The sequence below is a fragment of the Blennius ocellaris genome (assembly GCF_963422515.1).
Source record: "Blennius ocellaris genome assembly, chromosome: 7".
NCBI lineage: Eukaryota > Metazoa > Chordata > Actinopteri > Blenniiformes > Blenniidae > Blennius > Blennius ocellaris.
The window spans coordinates 14,847,415-14,865,681 of NC_137656.1; the positions used below are offsets into that span (position 1 = coordinate 14,847,415).

The 18,267-nt window shown below is 40.5% G+C and overlaps 1 protein-coding gene across 2 annotated transcripts in view; it reads right to left on the reverse strand.

Moving 5' to 3' along the window:
• Positions 1 to 18,267, reverse strand: part of pcsk5b (proprotein convertase subtilisin/kexin type 5b) — a 57,952-nt gene that overhangs the window by 36,830 nt on the left and 2,855 nt on the right. For both annotated transcript variants that reach the window (XM_080499585.1, XM_080499584.1), the window contains exons 2-5: positions 16,548 to 16,652; positions 5,777 to 5,929; positions 3,608 to 3,751; positions 2,610 to 2,686 (exon numbers count right to left, since the gene is read on the reverse strand). In XM_080499585.1, the coding sequence (XP_080355711.1) occupies positions 2,610 to 2,686; positions 3,608 to 3,751; positions 5,777 to 5,929; positions 16,548 to 16,652 (479 nt within the window). The remainder of the gene's footprint in view (positions 1 to 2,609; positions 2,687 to 3,607; positions 3,752 to 5,776; positions 5,930 to 16,547; positions 16,653 to 18,267) is intronic.

The following is an 18,267-nucleotide window of genomic DNA, read 5'->3' on the forward strand; positions in this document are numbered from 1 at the left end:
CACTCAGTTCACTTCACCCCAGTAATCCATAAAATCGTTTGTCTGGCCCTCTTTTCAGTCTTTGTTTCCGCCTGTATTTTCCATTTTCTGCACATCTGTGTCACAGTCACATGTGGATCTCTCTCTGTTCAACCAGAACCGCACCACACAGTCTGTGCAGCAGACACCCATCAGAGGAGACCCATCACATGCAAAACATGGATACTTTTTTTTTTTACTTTAAAGCGTGTTTCAAAAAGAAACAGCCACTTAAATGATAACATGCTTATCAAACTTTAAATGTATTCTTACCCTGCTTCAAATAAATAAGGACATCTGCCAGTGCTTTGCAAATCATGAGCACAATCATTTCAGATTTTTAAGCCCAAAACAGTTTAAGAGTCCAGTATCTATATGACTCATCTCGTTAGGGAAACAAAGAAGATCCCTTCAACTTCTTACAAACTAACTGCAGGATTAGCTCTTCTAGATAAAGCACTTGGTGTTTTCTATGTGAAGTTTGCATTTTCTGCCTATATGTCCTTTTTTCCACAGGTACTCTGGTTTCCTTTCAAAGTCCAAAAACATGATTAAAGTAGATGTCTCTCAATGACCCTTACTTGGGAGTATAAATATGAGTGTAAGAGTAGTCTTTCTGTCTGAGTGTGCACCGCCTTGGACTGGTAACCTGTCCAGGTGGTAGCTAAACTTTGCCTACAGTCATAATGGATGTAACCCCTTGTTACAAGTTGGACAAAGTGGTATTGAAGATGAAAGGTATGATGGATAGATTTAGATTGAAAACACACAAAGTACATTTTCTAAACTCAAAACTCTAAATATTAACATATTCTACTCACAAAAAGTTAGATTCAGCTTTTGGGTGAAATTTCAGGATGAACCTAAAATGCTCTATGACCTTCAGAGGTGAAGTTAATGTGACTCCCTCTGAACTTTTGGATGCACAGATCTCACTGCAGAAATAGTGGCAACCAGTGATGCTGGAGACGTCAAGGAGAGTGCTCCGCATCACTCACTGTTGTCTTTGGTGGCGGTGTCACAGTGTGGACAGGTGTGTCTCGTCAATACAGACTGGATCTACTTAACTGCTATAATATATCTATATCATGATATAATATAACTGTGGCACGAACCTTTTTAGTCATTCCCTAAATTTCCATTTTTATTTATAACACCAAATACAGCAGTCATTTCAAGGAAGTTTTACAGACGAAAATCAACCAGACAAAACCAACAATTATAATAAAAAAAAAAAAAAGTATAAGCAACAGTGGAAACAAAAACCTCCCTATAGATGGGAAGAAACCGTTGCAGAACCAGGCTCAGAGGTGGTGGTGTTATGCTGTTCCGGTTGGGGTGAGAGGATAGAAGGAGAGAAAAAGATAGGGCAGAGACCGATTGTAGGGAGGGATTCAAACCGTTGTTCAGGAAGGGGATCATGATATGTGTATCATGTATGTTGCCTACATCTAGTCAGCCATGTCTGGCTCCAGCAGCCTGTAACCCTAAATTGAATAAAGCAGTAAAGGAGTTGAATGGTCGTTCGTAAAAAAAAGGAAAGCATGTTAAATTGCGTCAACCCACACAGAAATATTTGAAGTGTGACTTCAGACAGCTGCGTATTCAATTAATGCAGTGAAAATACAACACTTTCACCCCCTTACATTTGTAGTACAGCTATTGGTGCCACTGCTGCACATCAGCAAGAGATTTTAAATCCACAAGTATTGCATCGTCCTCGTTGCTATACAACAAAACATCCGACAACAACCTGCAGTTTACCAGATGTGGCTCACGGTAGTTTATTCCTCGAAAAGAAGCGGGTTGACCAGTTTTAACGTCACCAGCCACCTCACAACAGCTTTGCACATTCTTTCGTCCTTTATTGGAAACATGGGCACTCCGTTTTGATTAATCGAACATTATCTCCAGTTCAAAATTGTTCAAGAGAACCTTTCAAAAGAATGAAACAATACAAAAAGTCCAAAAAGACCATCAGATGTCAATCCACACGTCTAACATTCAGCCAGCTCTGAATTCAACCCTCAATGGAAAACAGTTCATTATGCCGCATCTGTGGACCTCATGTCTGCTTCAGACAAAGGTTCATCAGCAAGGAGAGTGGCTCTGCCACAGCATTCGGGCTGCTGCAGCCAAAGACACACACGCAAACACAAACACTGAAGTCACTCACTAAGCCACAGCCAAATTGGCACAAGACGAGTGCACAAACAGGCACTGTCACACACTGACAAACACACACACATAAACACACTTCTTCCAAACAAACAAAAAAAAAATAACACAATCGAACCACAAATATCACAATCACATAGTGCAACCCGACTCATGCCCGCACAGAAAAGTCAAGACTCAGCAGATACTAAAACATTGAAATGGAGGTGAAGATCCATCAGGGCAGTCCTTTTTGCTCACAACCCCCGAGTGTTAACAATATCTATCATTGTGAAAGTACTGGAAGCCAGTATTCAGGTACCAGTTACTACTTAAAATGAATACGTCTGCATGTCAGTTTAGAATTAAATGTCAAGAATCAGGGATGGCCATGTCTGCACAGGCACTCCCTGTCGATCTGCTTGTCTTCTTACTTGTTCTCATTGGTTGCATCATATCGAGGCATGGGGTCCACATCGTTGCTGTTGACATCGTAACTGGCGTGAGGGTCCTGCAGGAGACACAGAGGTAAAAAAAAAACCCAAATGGACCATTGCATCCATCATCAGGAGAGGAAGAAACTTCAGTCATTTGAAAAATAAGTCCAAGACTATCAGTATGTGTATAAGCGGCTTGTACATCACCGAAAAGCTTCACTGAGCTAATCAAAAAGTTCACATTAGCATCAGTGACAACAGTTTTATAAATCGAATGCAATCAGAGCCAACCCAATCTGCTGCGCGACTCGCCCTTCGGCATAAACAAATCCAGGCATTAAGAGTAGCTAATAACAGCAGTGCAGACGCCGTCTAACCAGGAGTGAATCATTTCATCTGCACATTTGATGGATGGCCTTACCTGTTGCCTTAGGCCTAGAAGTTACTTTAACTATTCTGGCCTCGGTCTGAGGTAGACATACCCTCTAATGCACATTAAGTAGGTGCCCACAAACAAAACAAAAAAACAAAGCAGCGTATTTGCAAAGCCACAGGTGTACAGCAGCTTCACTGTGAATCTACAACAATCAAAAACAAAGACGACAAGTATCATAATCAGGTCATAACAACATTTGATGCAATTTCACCTTACTTTCTACAACAAATTAATTTAATCATTTTTGGGGGGGGGTTTAAAAATACAACTTTTTTGTGTGTATACCCTAATGTTATAATCATAATCCGTGATTCAATGTTTGCAGCACTACTTTGTCTGTAGTGCAAGTGTGATCAATGATGACACACTTGTAATCAGACTACTGTGATCTTGTTACACGTGTGACTTGTTAATCCGGCAGCAACGCACAAACACACGGACGCCGACACACAAACAGATCAACACTTTGAATTTCACAGAGGAGTTTTAAAAAAAAAAGCTAACATGCACACAGGGTGCCGCTCATTACCACCTTGCACGCGCATACATACACACTCACGTAGTTCTGAAAGAGGTCCGGGTGGTTCCTCTCGATGCCGTCATCCAGAATGGTCACCACCACGTCTTTACCCGTATAGCCCCTCTTCCAGGCGCCCATGATGTTCATATCTGACTGGCAGTTATGGACGTCATCATTACAGTGCTGCAGAAAAAGGGGCAAACCATGAGAGGAGAGCAGCTGCTGAAATGGGCAAAGGGGAAACTGTACAACATCATTTCAGTTGCCAGAATGGGCTCCTCTAACATTACAGCACTTTTAGTACAATGGATACTATTTTTCAATCAACAAACGACCGGACGCTGGTGTTGATTGTAGAACGAGTTGGAAGGTTTTTATAAACATAGGATCAGGATGAGTTCAATGCTGGAACCAACCTGCCAGGGTGGAGATGATCATGAAACACAAGGCCCATGAAACCTTAATCACACATCAATATCAACGCTGCGTAGCAGAGGACATGCTTTTATATTATGGATCTCTTATAAGAAAATACAACAGAAACAATAGTGTTTCCTGGTAGAGGCCAACTACAACTATTCCTAGACCACCAATAATTATTGACGTCTCCTTGCTTCAACTCGCCCAACTTTAATGATTAGCTCCTTATCAGGTGTTCTGGAGCTTGATGATGAGAGAGTTATTAGATTTGAAATTAAGATCACATAAAAGAAATATTATAATAGTAGCAGTTTTTTTTAATAGTAATACCTTTGATTGAAAACAGTGATCTTAGATTTTATGAAAAAAAATTCTTGACTGTCAGAAATACCGGAGAAAAAAAATCCAACAGCTTGGTGACTGCCACAACCAACATCTGGGTGGCAATTATTCCTGATAAGACATAAATGGACACAAAGTACCACATGCTGCATGCACCAATTTTCCAATATACGCTCGCCGGGGAAAAAAAAGCATGAAGTGTACTTATTTTAAAAACATTTCAGTGAACAGATGGGTTGCAGGAAGTGCCAACTTGCTTCTGCTTTCATTTTTCCCTATACTATAGCACAACAATTCCCCAGACATGCACCACCAGATATTCAGAGGGCCTCAATCTGACATTGTGATGCATGTCATGGCTCAACGCTGAGATTCTATTAGAGTGAACACACAAAATCTGACATTTAATAATGTTACTTAGACGCTGTTGTCATGCAGTCAAAAGGAGCCTCAAAGCCTAATATAATTCACTGGGAAAGCGACCAAGCCGTACTACATGTGCCACCAGCTCATATTTGTTTACGTGCCTAAGCGACATTTAAAAGTATAACTGTCAACCCAAAATAAACTTACTGATTTATTTGTTTTTAAGAGAGTTACTCTTACATAGACCCTGACATTGACAAGACAGTCGCGTCAGACTTACTCCTCAAATTTTTGCAGTTTTAGCATGATTTCAATAACAAAATTATCATTTTACATGAATCATTAGAACAAGGTATTGTTCAAGTCTCTGCTTCCTAAACTTATAAATGCAAACACGTGTTATATGAACTGACTTTGTTAGAAATGACTGGAGGAAACTTTTTTTCAAAATAAACCTGACAACACAAACAAGGTCAGAGAGTTCCATACTAAAGCTTCGAAAATGAAAAGCTGGTGGTCAAAGTATCAGAATTTATCTCTTCTGAGTTAACAATTGACAGAGGACACTGAACCACAAAAAGACACACATAAAGCTAAAAGTGCAATGGTCTGAGGGTGTATGGCTCAGATGTGATAAGCTCGCAAAGTGGACTGAGAGCGAGATGGGGCATGAATGCACAACATGGCGAAGGGCCAATTTTAAAATGAAAACATACAGAGACGCACACATTGATACGTGTGTGTGAAAATGTGTTGTGACAAGCACATGATGTCTTCATTGGAAATGATCACATATCAACCTGAGGAAAGTCAAAATTTTGATCGTTATGGTTTTTGTTTCTTGATAGTGAACCAACACATAAAGCCCTCAGCCCCTGCAGTAATCAGAGCCACGCCATGACCTTGGCTGACCTGCAACCTACAAACTGGATAAATGTGTGAACAGTCCTTTGACAGGAAGAAGCAGGCGGGTGCGGTATCGACTCAATGGCTTTTTAAGTCTGAGCGGCTGTATGATCTTTGATTTGGTGCAGCAGACTTGAAGACACAAAGTGTGGGATACGAATACAGCACACTCACAATGTACCACATACTGCTCCACTTGGCATCGTTGTAGAATATGTTGTTTTGGGGCGGGCTGCTGTAGCCGGGGCTCGACAGGGAAAGGGGCGGGGCCGGTTTATAATCCCTCTTGATCCTCCTCTTCACCACCTGCTGCTGTATCCACTCCACCTGAAACACACAAACATATGGCAGAACTCCAATGAAATGTAACTGTTGAAAGTAATAGTATTTAAATTACATTTGCCACAGTTTTTAATGTTGTCATACCTTGACTTGTAACAAATAACTGTGGACATTGTTTTTTAATTCAAGTGTGATCACAATTAATCTTTTCCTCTTCGTGTAAACTGATCTTGAAGGTCCAATTCCTGCACTTAAACAGAAATGCATATGCAGCTTGTGTACACACATAAATTCTAAAAAGTTCTACCGCTAATATGAAATGTTTTCATCAAAAGCAAGTAAAAAAATCAAGCGCAATCCAGCATCTATTCGCAAACCCTTAAAGTATCAGGAGACTCAGCTTCAATAAAAAAATGCTTGTGAAGTGGCTTATAATTCCTCTTTTTGAAGTGGCTATATTTCTGGACCAAAAATACAAAAGTCCCCCAGGAATATATGAGGTGTTTACTGTCGTTGCTCCCGCAAGAAACAAAGCAAAACATCAGAGTAGCAACATTAAATAGATTATTGTTCCGAGTGTCAGTGGCATATCGTCTCATTGTAAACAGAGAAAATGTTTGAATGTTTTTTACCAAAAGAAAGAAAAAGTTTTAAAGCCTCCTACAAACTTTAGTGATTTTATTAGTTCATTACATGTTTCATACTCTTATGTAGTTACCACATGGAGTTTAAGAGCACTATGTCTACGGCAGTAACGACATGAAGTGGTTGTCCTTATATTCCTGACAGGAAGACTATCCCCGGATATCCTTACCCTCAAAACCAATTGTAAGGAGAAGCAAACTGCCTGAAAACTGCCCCGAGTACACCTGACTGAGAAAGTGCAAGGAGAAACGTTCTCGTAATGTTCAACAGTTTAATGTAAAACTAAACAGTACATTTCATTCATTTAGTCTACAAGGATTATGCTAGAAGCCAATCAGAGCTCGTTCTTCTCTGAAGTCAGACAGACGAATGCACACGGACGCACATGTGCACCAAAGGCTTAGATGTCTCTCAGGTAACATCAATCTCTCAAATGTTATGAGCTTGCTTCGAGGCGCACGGCATTCCTTGGCAGGAATCTCATTTTGCTTTTCAAATGGAATTTTCCGATTTCAAAATCATCATTGTTGGAGTCCAACACAAGAGCTTAACCCGCTCGCATGGCCACGGTCAACTCTTTTCACAAACCCAGAAAACCCTATGTTTAGTCTAGTGGGCTTCATTTCCCAGAGAAATGTACCAACGATGACAACACTGAATGAAACATGAGCAGACATGAGACTGGCACACAAGGGGGAGAATGGGAAACTCTCTGCGATTCTGCAGAGATATAAATCTTTCTTCAACAAATGATTCTCAGACAAAGTTTGCATTGACACATGACTGCATGACAGTTTGCACAGACTTAGTTGGGATTTTCTCCACTTTCTTTAAGTAAAACTGCAGACGAAATATATTTCTTCAACATTTTCAGAGTCATGCATTCCCTCAGAAATGATGGCCACAACAGCAGATGTGAATAAGAGAATCAATAGAATAATTTTCTCACTGCAGAGGAGAAGCTTTTTTTTTTTGTTGCACAGATTTTCAGTTGTAGCAATCCATGGCTGTAGTGAACAATGTCCAACTGTAAAAACAAAGCTTTTCTGCACATCAATACAGTTCCAACAGACAGAAGAAAAAGAAAAAGAAAGATGGGAGGGAGGCGGGTAGTTGACATAATGGCTGCGGAGTGATTATCTGGTCTCATGCACTGAAACAATCTGCCAGGCTCTCCTGAGAGTTGGAGAGCGACGCAACAAGACAAGATAAGACGAGAGAAAGAGAGGCGATAAAGAGCTGAGGAGAAAGAGTCCCAGGGGAGTCAATAAAAAAATGCTAAGCGGGGGGGGGGGGGGGGTGAAAACAAATAGTGAGAGACCCGGAGAGAGCAAGCGAAGGGAGGATAATTGATTTTATAAATAACATCAGTTTATTAGTTCAAGTATGTAGCTCTTTACAGATGGTGAGGCAGCGCGCGGAAGGAGGAAGAAAAAAAGGAAAGTGCAACTGACGTAATTTAATAGCTGTGTGGATGCTCCAAGTTGAGGGTGGGGTGGGGGGGGGGGCTGTTTTGTTTTAGCCTGATGCTCCTTTGGTCTGCCAAGGTCTCAGCTCATTTCACTCCAACGTCTATCAGGACCATCAGCTTCAAAGCAACCGTTTACACACGCCATTAGCCTCAAAACAACACTGTCATCAGGAATTGTGCATGAGCGCTTCTCCGCAAAGCCACTGATGTACCATTGCAATTTGCATACATTAGCATAGCATCAAGCACAATCATTTAATCTGCAGTGCAACGCTCAGCTGCCGTTGCTCCTAACTTGGCCAATTCCGACGAAGTCTGATGAAGAATGAGTCAACATCCCTCGTGCTCACACGAACTCGCTGACAGTTCATCTCCACAAAGATGAGGCAAGACTATGAATGCAGTGAAGCAATAAAGACAATACTGTTCTGAAGTCACATTCGTCGTTTAATCAAACACTGATTCATATATTTTGCAAACACATAACCAAGTGCCTCAACACACCATCTGAAACTTCATGCATCGACTATTCGTGTTGAAAACTATCACCACGCTGAAGCCACTTTTCCAGAGAAATGTCCACACAAGACATCTGAGGTATGAGGTCATACTCTTCATCAATTCTGTCCTACCCACTTGGGCCAGTAAATCAGAAAGGGTCACAAAGGCCTTTGTGACATACCGTTTCCAAAACACTCTGAAGCCTTCATCTGTGTCAGAGACGGGAAGCCATTTTATTGTTTGAGCTTTACAGATAAAACGTTCAGTCCAAACATCATTGTGAGGTTCCTAGACCATTAGATTAAATGGTCCATGAGTGTCTTCGAAGTGAAAATGGTGAATCTGAACACAGTCGAAGTTGGAGCCTCCCGCTGAGAACGTGGGAGCGGGTCAGACGTCGCTCAACATGGCAGCAGTTTTGCTAAAAGTCCAAACAAACACAGTGAATGCAGTGTGAACTTAATTACATTTCCCTCTTAGTTGATTTATGCGATGACAAAGCCTGTTTGTCTCCTTTCTGGACAGAAGCAATAGAGCAGCACTGCAGGAGATGGCTTGTTAATTATTGCTCTATGAGAGCCGAAAGCTGGGATGATATAAATATATATATTTAATATCATATAAAAACAAATGTGGATATATCTGATAAAACTGCTTTTGGGTTAATGAGCATTAACCTCACCAATACACTGTATTCTGTCAATATACCTTCATGTTCACAGACAAGGCTATAAAGCTGTATGTATAAGTCAATGAAAAGCTCAAACAAACTGCCGGAACAACACAATTAAACAATTTTTTATACTGACAAGTAACGGTGCGCACAGCAAACCTGAAGTCTCAAATCAAAGTTTGAGTTAAAAGTTTAAATTATGATCCCAGACTGTTTCTGCTCTTCAACTTGATTTGAAGAACAATTGAACATGTGGATACAAAGAGGTTCAACTCATGTTGAAAAGCTAAAAAAATTGTATTCAAGCAGGTAAAGACAACAATTTCAAAATTTGAAGGAAAATTTAATAAGTCTAGAGGTTACAATAGAAATTTAAGGGACGATGCCATTATAAAATGGTGTCGAACCAATAGTGACGACGGACGTATTTTATAGAAAATGCAACTCAGAATTTACACTCGGGGTGAATTATTTACTTCGAATGATTTTTTGAGCAACATAAAACATTGGCAGGTGACGCATTTCTCCCTTCAGATAATGATTAAAAAAAAAACTTTTATTTAAAACTTCACTTGGAACGTATGAGCTCACAAAACAGAAAATACAATGCGTGTATTACCATGTTTTTTCTATCTTTCCATTCTTTCAAACTTTCCAGTTTCATACGGCGTGTACTGACAGAGTTAACATTACATAATGGCTGCGTGTTCGATGAAAAACACTTTCGTCATCTCTTTGCAAGATGATCACATCCTGCACATTTATCATTCGTGTTATTTTCTGTGCCAAGAGTCTGACTGGCTCTCAGGCACGACCAACGACTCCTATCAATGAACTCCAGTTTGGTGAAACCAAAGAACAATTTACTAACACCTGTATTTCTGTTTCACCCCCCCCCCCCCCCCCCCCCCCTCTCAGTCTTTCATGTCTCTCATCACTTTCCTTCGTCTGCTTCTTTCTGATAGTCTCCCCTTCATCTAATGTTTGGGCTTCTTCTCCGCAGATGCCCATTCCTCTCTCAGATTGCCCATTTTTGTCTCTCCGTCTCTCGCTCTCTCATTCCTACTCCAACCCCCCCTCCCGCCTCGGTCATTCGCTCTGTGTAAGGGTTTGCAGGTGGCTCTCGCTGGCTGGGTCAGTAACCAGGGGAAACTGGGGAAGAGTTCACTCCAATGGAACAAATGGGAACAAATTGATCCACTTTCACTGCCGTTTGTGTAACGATGTTTGAGCTGGAGGCAAAAAAAAAAAAAAAAAAAAATTAAAGCTGGGACTATAAAAAAAGATTTAAAAAAATGGCCAAGGGCTAGTGAGCAGACTGCTCACAGAAACTTTTGGGCTGCCATAAGAAGTCAGTACTTATGTCCAAGCACAGCACAGCACAGCACAGCACAGCACAGCACAGCACAGCACAGCACAGCACAGCACAGCACAGCACAGCACAGCACACAGTCCCACAACATTTCACACGCGGTCGAAGCAGCGATGCCGGGTAGGCCAGCTGTAGGTGCTCCTCTCAGGGCGTCTGCACTTTAATGCCTCATCTGTTAAACAAATTCTGCCTGAAACCGATCCGCCAGTTGTCGGCATATCACGCGAGCCACACATAGGAAGCACATTTGCTTCAAGGGAGTCTGTTTCGTTTAGTTTCATGATATCTGCACTCGTTCAAATTACTCCTAAGGTCCTGCCGGCTCCAAAACTCAATGCCATGATGTTTCAAGTGTCCTTGTTAGCCACATATTCAAGAATACACCGGTTTTAGAAGACGAAAAGAAGAAAAATTCAGCGAGACCTGAGGGATAATACCGGGCATACTTTGACTGTTTTCAACTGTTTATTCATTGCACTTGTCTGACACTCATCCTACCACGAGGTGAAATAGGCTCCTCAAGCTGCATTATTCCTCGGAGTCTGCAACTCGTTTGGTTTCACAAATCACTGAAATTTCATTTTGTTCTTAGAGCCATTTTGCATTTTAGACAATCCCAGTAAGGATTCAGATGAAGCCACACCTGGCACCCAGTTTTCCTGCTCATGTCTGGATAAATGACTTCAAGTAAACAAGAGTCTCACTAAGTGAAACCGTCTGGAAACACTGTGCTCCTGCAGCAGAATGCCATGAACCGACAGCCGCCAAGGCATTCAGCAGTCATCTCTCTCTTGCTCCCTCAGTCTCTCTCTCTCTGCTAATTTCTGCAGCTAATTCAAAAGTTGGAAGAAAAAAAAGAAAGGAAAGGAAAAAACAACCTCTGTCTGCAGTGTTGTAATTGTTGCTTACAACAAACCTGGAATAGATCTCAGACAAAGCAGACTAAGTATACTTGAAGAGGGAAAAAAAACAGTAACAGAGTTACAACATTAAAAAAAAGTCTGTGGCTATCCAAACCTTCTTTGGAAGTCCCAATATTGTGTCACTGGTGAACATCAGTGTTTATGTACGAGGTGGAGACTGATTACTTGCTGTTAATAATCTGTTCCCCATGGAGTTTTAGCACTTTTTGGCAAACTGATTTACAAAGACTTCATTACATCAAAGGAAAGAGACATTTGGACTCCAAACTGATATTTAGGAAGTCAAGGTTCTCAAACAGCAGTACACTAAGTACATAGCACCCAAAGACAAATATAGTCATTTACATAAACATTTGGACACCGACACAATGATGGTTTGCTCCACCAGTAGTGACGGAGGTCTACGGACTGACGTTGACTGTTGACCTCACCAGATTTCAACAGCAAATACTGTGAAACCAACTCGATCTTCAGTCTGTACCTTGTAAACAAGAAAATGAGGGGATGACTCTGCAGCAAATGGTCTAATTACTTTTTGCTTTCGGGGTGGAGTGCTTGTATTATTTATTATCCAAAGAGCAGAGATGTGATGTAGTTCCCATTTTTAATATTTAAAAACAAACTCTAACAGTCTCCCCTCAACAGGTAGTAAATATTGCTCATAAAATGTAAGAGTTGCACACTGGGGTACCAATATACAATATATATATATATATATATATATATATATATATATATTAGTACACTAATGCATACACTAATGCCAAAATAGTGTATTACAATATAGTATTATATTGACACATTAATTCCAATTAAATGCAGAAGTTTCATTAAAGAAATCCCACTGCAACAAGCCAATAATTAAATACTTTATTTTACAAGATGGAACAAATCCGAGTGGAATTTCACATTTGAAAAAAAATGTCCATCGATGTTATTACAATAGATGTCCCTGTCTAACTTACATGGAGTGAGATGCAAACTTCACTGTGAATATCACAGCAGCTATAGGACTTCATGCAACACTTGATAACAAAACGTTGTTGCTGGAGAAGTCTAGACTATGACTGTTTTATTTAACTTGAACTAGAACACAATTTTACTTCTGAATATTTTTCAGTTTTTATTGAAAAACTCTGGAAAAACAACTTTGGCCATTTAATTTAAAAGTACCATTGATTATATACAGTGTTATATATTCAATTTGTGTTAGACATTGTATAACTTCAATCACAAATGTATTACTTGAGCTTTTTTTCATGTACAGTTGAGAGGTAATTCTTTGATTTGTTTGAGTTTTAGAGACATGAAGTAAATATTACTAAAATCAGTCCTAAAAACAATTTGACCTGATGAGAATTGTGTCACAAGCCATCTTTATATGGGCACAAACAAGAGGCTGTTTTAAGAAAAATGGTGGTGGCAAAGCACAGGGGGTTGAATGAGAAGCCAACACTGGTCTCAAATGTATAACTGTCTTTTCCTGATCAGATGCTTAACAAGTAGAATGTTACTCTAGTGTCCAAACAAGCTTGATTAATCAATTTAAGAAATGAATCTTCAATACCCCTGGACTTTGAGGTAAATCTGGATGTGGGGTCATGCGCACAAGTCACAAATTGCCCCAGAACAAAGCTTTATGGGATTGATCTGATGACATTGTTGGCGTATAGAATCTAATCACTTTTTTCATGTCCGTTTGTTCATGGAGCAGGACAATCTACTTCCCATGACCCTTAATAAAAAGAAGATGAATAAAGAGATGGGTAGTTATAACCTCACAGAATATTCTGGATTACACCTACGAGACTGAAGCTCTCGAATGGGATGACATATAAAAATACAAATAAGAGATAGACATAATGGAGGTGTTAGGACAACACTAAAAGATCAAACAAGTGAAAAAAATATTTGCCGACGAGGAAAAGAGCTTTGATGCCAGTTGAATAAAAATGACACTTTCACAGATTTAGCGAACGCTGCCATTTTGTCCAAGTGGAGGCATTGGTGGTTTGATAGACTGATGCATTAAAGTTGGAGGGACACCCATATGTCTACAATGGAATGTTTAGTGGCTGAAAAGGCTTTAAAACTAATCTGATTGATTACAACACACCACTACTAAAACTATGCACTATCTTTAATGTACTGGAAACTAAATTGACAATGGACACTGAAGTAATATCTAAACGTAAAACAATGTGACCTCCTGGAACAGTCCTGCAGCACAGCTCGTCGTACATGAAGGTTTTAACATCAGGAACTTGTTTGCTCCCTATCAAAAGTACACAAACTAAATTAAATGCAACCGAACCAACAGTGTCAACTATGTGAGGGAATGTAAAAATCACAGCTCTGCCTGAGACGGTTTGTTTTGAATGACAGTTCCCCTTTGCTCAAATGTATTCTCCAATGTCGGTGAAAGATGCTAAATTTCCACAACCCAGGAAACCGCAGCGGCCGCATTTAAGGAAACACAGAGTTGAGAGGAACTAGAGAGAGGCCAGAAGACACGCACTCTCCCCGTGCAGATGAACTTTCACCAGCCCGGAAAGAGAAGCAGTCTTTAACCCCAGATTGAAGTGACGGTGTAGTTAGGCTGGTACCATAAAGTGGTAATCTGTGCTGTACTGTGTCACCATGGTAACATGCGTGCCAGCGAGTACTGTGGATGGCAGGGTGCGCCTTTCATGGCATCGCTACACCCCTCTGACTCACTCATACATAGAACACACACGGCTGTCTTTATTACAAAACCTGATTGCAAAACATCATTAGTAGCATGCCAGAGTACGACGTGCCAAACTGGCCGTTATGTTCATCCCAAACCAACAGGCAGGTCTGCAGATTACCCAGAAAGCATAGCAACTCATCAGGAACACACTGACACTTCCCCGTCTCCACTTCACTCGTCTCTTGTTTGGTTTCTCTAATCTTGCTTCCCCCCTCTTCTTTTCACCCTTTTTTTATGTTGAACTAGCTCATTTTCTCTTTTCTCTAATTTAACCTCTCTGATCTACGCTTCCAAAATCTCTCAGTCTGTGAGCCAGCTGGCATCAGGACGCAATCCTTCCTCCGCCATGGCGCAGTGTCAGGCCCAAGAGGGCATGAGCAGCAAAGACAGAGGAGAGAGACGACTGCACTGAAAGCAACCGAGAAGAGAGCAGATAGTTGAGCGAGTCCATGGAGGTTAGAACAACAAAAAAAAAAAGGAATGGCAGGTAAGGACGGCAGGCGAACAAAACAAGCCGGGTGGACCAAATAAAAAAGACACTAAAAGAAACGATAAACCAAAGGACAACAAGATAAGTGGAAAAATAAAGGTGACAGGTGCCATCTTTTCATTCTCCTAAACTCCCTCTTTCTCCACTCTCCTTACATCATCCTTCCTTTTTATAAATCACACTGCATCATTATCATTCCTCACCAGTCAGCCTCCAGTCATGTGAATGCACAGATTCAAAGTAACTTATGCGCTTGAATCCACTCTATGGAATATGCACGCGGGGCCTCCTCCGCCGTACGAAAACCCTAAATCTCCTTGCGTCTGTCTTGTTTTCAGAGGGATCAGGTCTCAGCCTGTTTGATAAAGTGGTCTGCTTCATCGAACAGGCAGACTTCGACACGTTTGAGTCGGATACAAACGATGAGAAAAATATGTAAAAGGTAACGTAAGGTTTTTACATGTCGGGAATGACTCATTTCCATAACCTCTGTTGTCTTTGAAATCCATTTGAAGCTGCATCTTCAGCCCTGTCAGCACGCAGCACGGAACAACAATGGGAAAGGTGGATCTGAATACCATACGTGCGACTTTTAAATTTAATGAACAAATATAAAACAGTGTATTTTTCTAAGCCACTACTGTGAGACTCAGGACTCATTCATAATGCAGCCAAGGTTTGATTACCCAGTGAAGTGGCAAGAGATGCACAGCAAGAGTTTACCCAAGGTCAAACTTTAATTTAGAAGGTCAGAAAATGAAAATCAGACAAAAAACAAGCCAACTTGGAGGGTGAATATTGATTTTCTGACATTTTGTATTTGTATTATTTGTATTTATTGAACCATCTATGGATAACATACATACAGTGACGGCTGTAAAAAAAAAAAAAAAAAAAAGAATGAAAGAAATAGGCGATGAATTGAGTTGGTTACTGTACAGGGTGTTGAAGTTATAAATGTTATAAAATGTAAAATTGCTGAGTCTATGGATGAGGAAAGCTGTCAAATGGGCCTCGCTTATCATTATCCGTCTGTCTGTGGACACGGCCGCTCGTACAACGTGACAGGACAGGAACAAAGTGATTTTCCTGCAGTGTGGTAGTTCCTGTGCTCATGGACATCGTGTCCCCGCAGAAGCCAATCCATGTGCAGGTCTTGTGGGCGACATCGAGAACAGGGAAGCACAGTCAGCTGAGCTGGTATGCAAAAGCATATTCCACGCATAAATGTAACCAAAGTGGCAGCAACGATACCAACAAGTCAGCCACTCCTCGATACATTGTTAGGAATATTTTCGCTTTGCCTATAAACTAACAAACTAAACAACAGAATGAAACACACAACGAAGAATGAGGGAAAGTGTTTCTCACTAAAGTTTGTCATTTGCCAAAGTCATGAAGATATTTTGTGAAATGTTTACAATAATACCATGAAAAAGTTCTTTTAGGTTTCTTTTTTGTTTGTTTTTTTCAGTCATTCCAGTTTCACCACTTTAACTCAACTTGGATTTCCCTTCACATCCAAAAGGATTCAAATGATCTTCAAGGACACTTTGCAGTTTTCTTCGACAGACAACACTTTAGATGTGAAACTCAAGTCACACGCTCACAGCTCTGCCTTCAGCAAGAACAACAACTGATCAACCTCTAACCTCCTGAGATGAATGTACCTGACATCAACGAGAACCTAAAATTGGAATTCTTTTTTTTTTTTTTTTATTTGAGCATTTTCCCATTTGGCTTTGCCACAGTGGCTCATCTTTCTTTCAATGACCTCCATTCTCCTTTATATTCCTTCCACACACCATGAAGTTAATGTCGAAAATCATGACTATCCACCGTTGAAAAGCTTACCTTGGGCTCCATGGAGATGAAACTATGCCGCCCACGACTGGATAAAGTTGACCTCTTGATAGTCCGACTATGGAAGAAGTGATAGTGGTCTTTAAGATCTCCGATCTGCAGGGAGGAAAAAAAAATTACATGAAAACTTAATCGAATGTTTCATTATGCTGTTATTGCCTTATTTCTTCTTCTTTGAACATGATATTCTCTCAGATGTGTTTGAAGGCCAACGTGTAGGTTTTTCTACGCATTTTGAAGAACTTGTCTCAACTCCTCTGTGGGTCCATATCTCTTGGTGTAATCCCTGCTTGCCTCCAAGATGTTGAGATCAGGGCTCTGTTAGAGCCAAACCATCTGCTGCAGGACTCCGTGTCCTTGTTGTTACCAAAGATTGATCTGTATTATTGTCTCTTCAGCTGCATGTTTGTTGACAGAATATATTTGGAGCTCATCAGAAGCCTGCCTTGTCTTATGTGAAGCATGAGAATCCTAATATCCCAAATCCAGAAACTTTGTGAGTGTATTTTATCGACGCCTTTCTGGGAAAAAGTGTCAGCAATACTTGGAAAAATACACACACGTGGTTGTTGTCTCCAAGAAGCCTAGTGAAATCTGTTGGATTCATTTCTCTGAACTTTAAAACAGAATAGAGGGATGGATGTTATAGATGTGGACCAAACATGAAGACACAAGAGCTGCAAGTCCAACAGAAATCAACAAAGAAACACAAGAACACAAAGAGACAGACGAATGTACAGACATGCACATCCTGACGGAGACTTTGAGCGACGGAGAGAGGAGGGCGAAGACAGACAGTGAGCTGTTGGCCGGTGATTAGCTTTAATAATTGATAAAGACCATACAATCCCTTAGATGATCAAACTGTCATGGCTGCCAGGGCTCCTGTGGAGTGTCACTGAACCCATGGAGGAGCTCAACGTCTCCAGAGCCCATTAGATCAGCTTTCAGCTCATGTTGGTACAAACATTGGCCAACTTACCGCAACAACAAGGTTTTCTAGTTGCATTTGTTTGAAGAAAAATTCCCTACAATGCCCATCATCTCATTGACATTTTATTTTGAATTGTACTATAAAGTCATTATCTTATTAATGGTGAGTTTGGGTCATGTGGTCAGGGGTTTCATCCTGATGCTCAAATCCACACAAAATTGTAAATCAAAGCTTTCCCTTCAGTGATTTATCACATTTTGCCTCACAAAACCTTCACACGGCATGAAACGTGCAGAAATCTACCAAGGATCACCAGAAATTAGTTTTAACAATGGTTTTTACTAAAAAAAAAAAGACTGTGCACAACATTTCTGTCCTTTGTTCGCTGTTAACAGGAAAAAGACTGGCATGACACAAGATGAGAGTTCACACATGCTGTGCAGAATTCTGCTTATGCAAAGAAGAAAAATCTCATGGGTCCACAGAAAAGTGAGTGGAATTGCAAAAGACATGTTTTCTAACTTCCCTCTACACAGTGCAAACACAGGAGCCTTTTTACAGCTGCCTGGTTGAAGTGACATGAAGGACACTACTGATAAAAAAATTCATTTCACTTATTTGTATTTGCATACAAATGAGGCCAGATGGAGGTAAACTTAACAAGGTTTTCTTTGTCATGTGCAACAATGTAGTGCAATTTCACTATACTTGTACCATCAACTTTGAACACAGTTTTCAAAACCCATGTATGAATAGTACCTCAAATCTGCAGCGTGT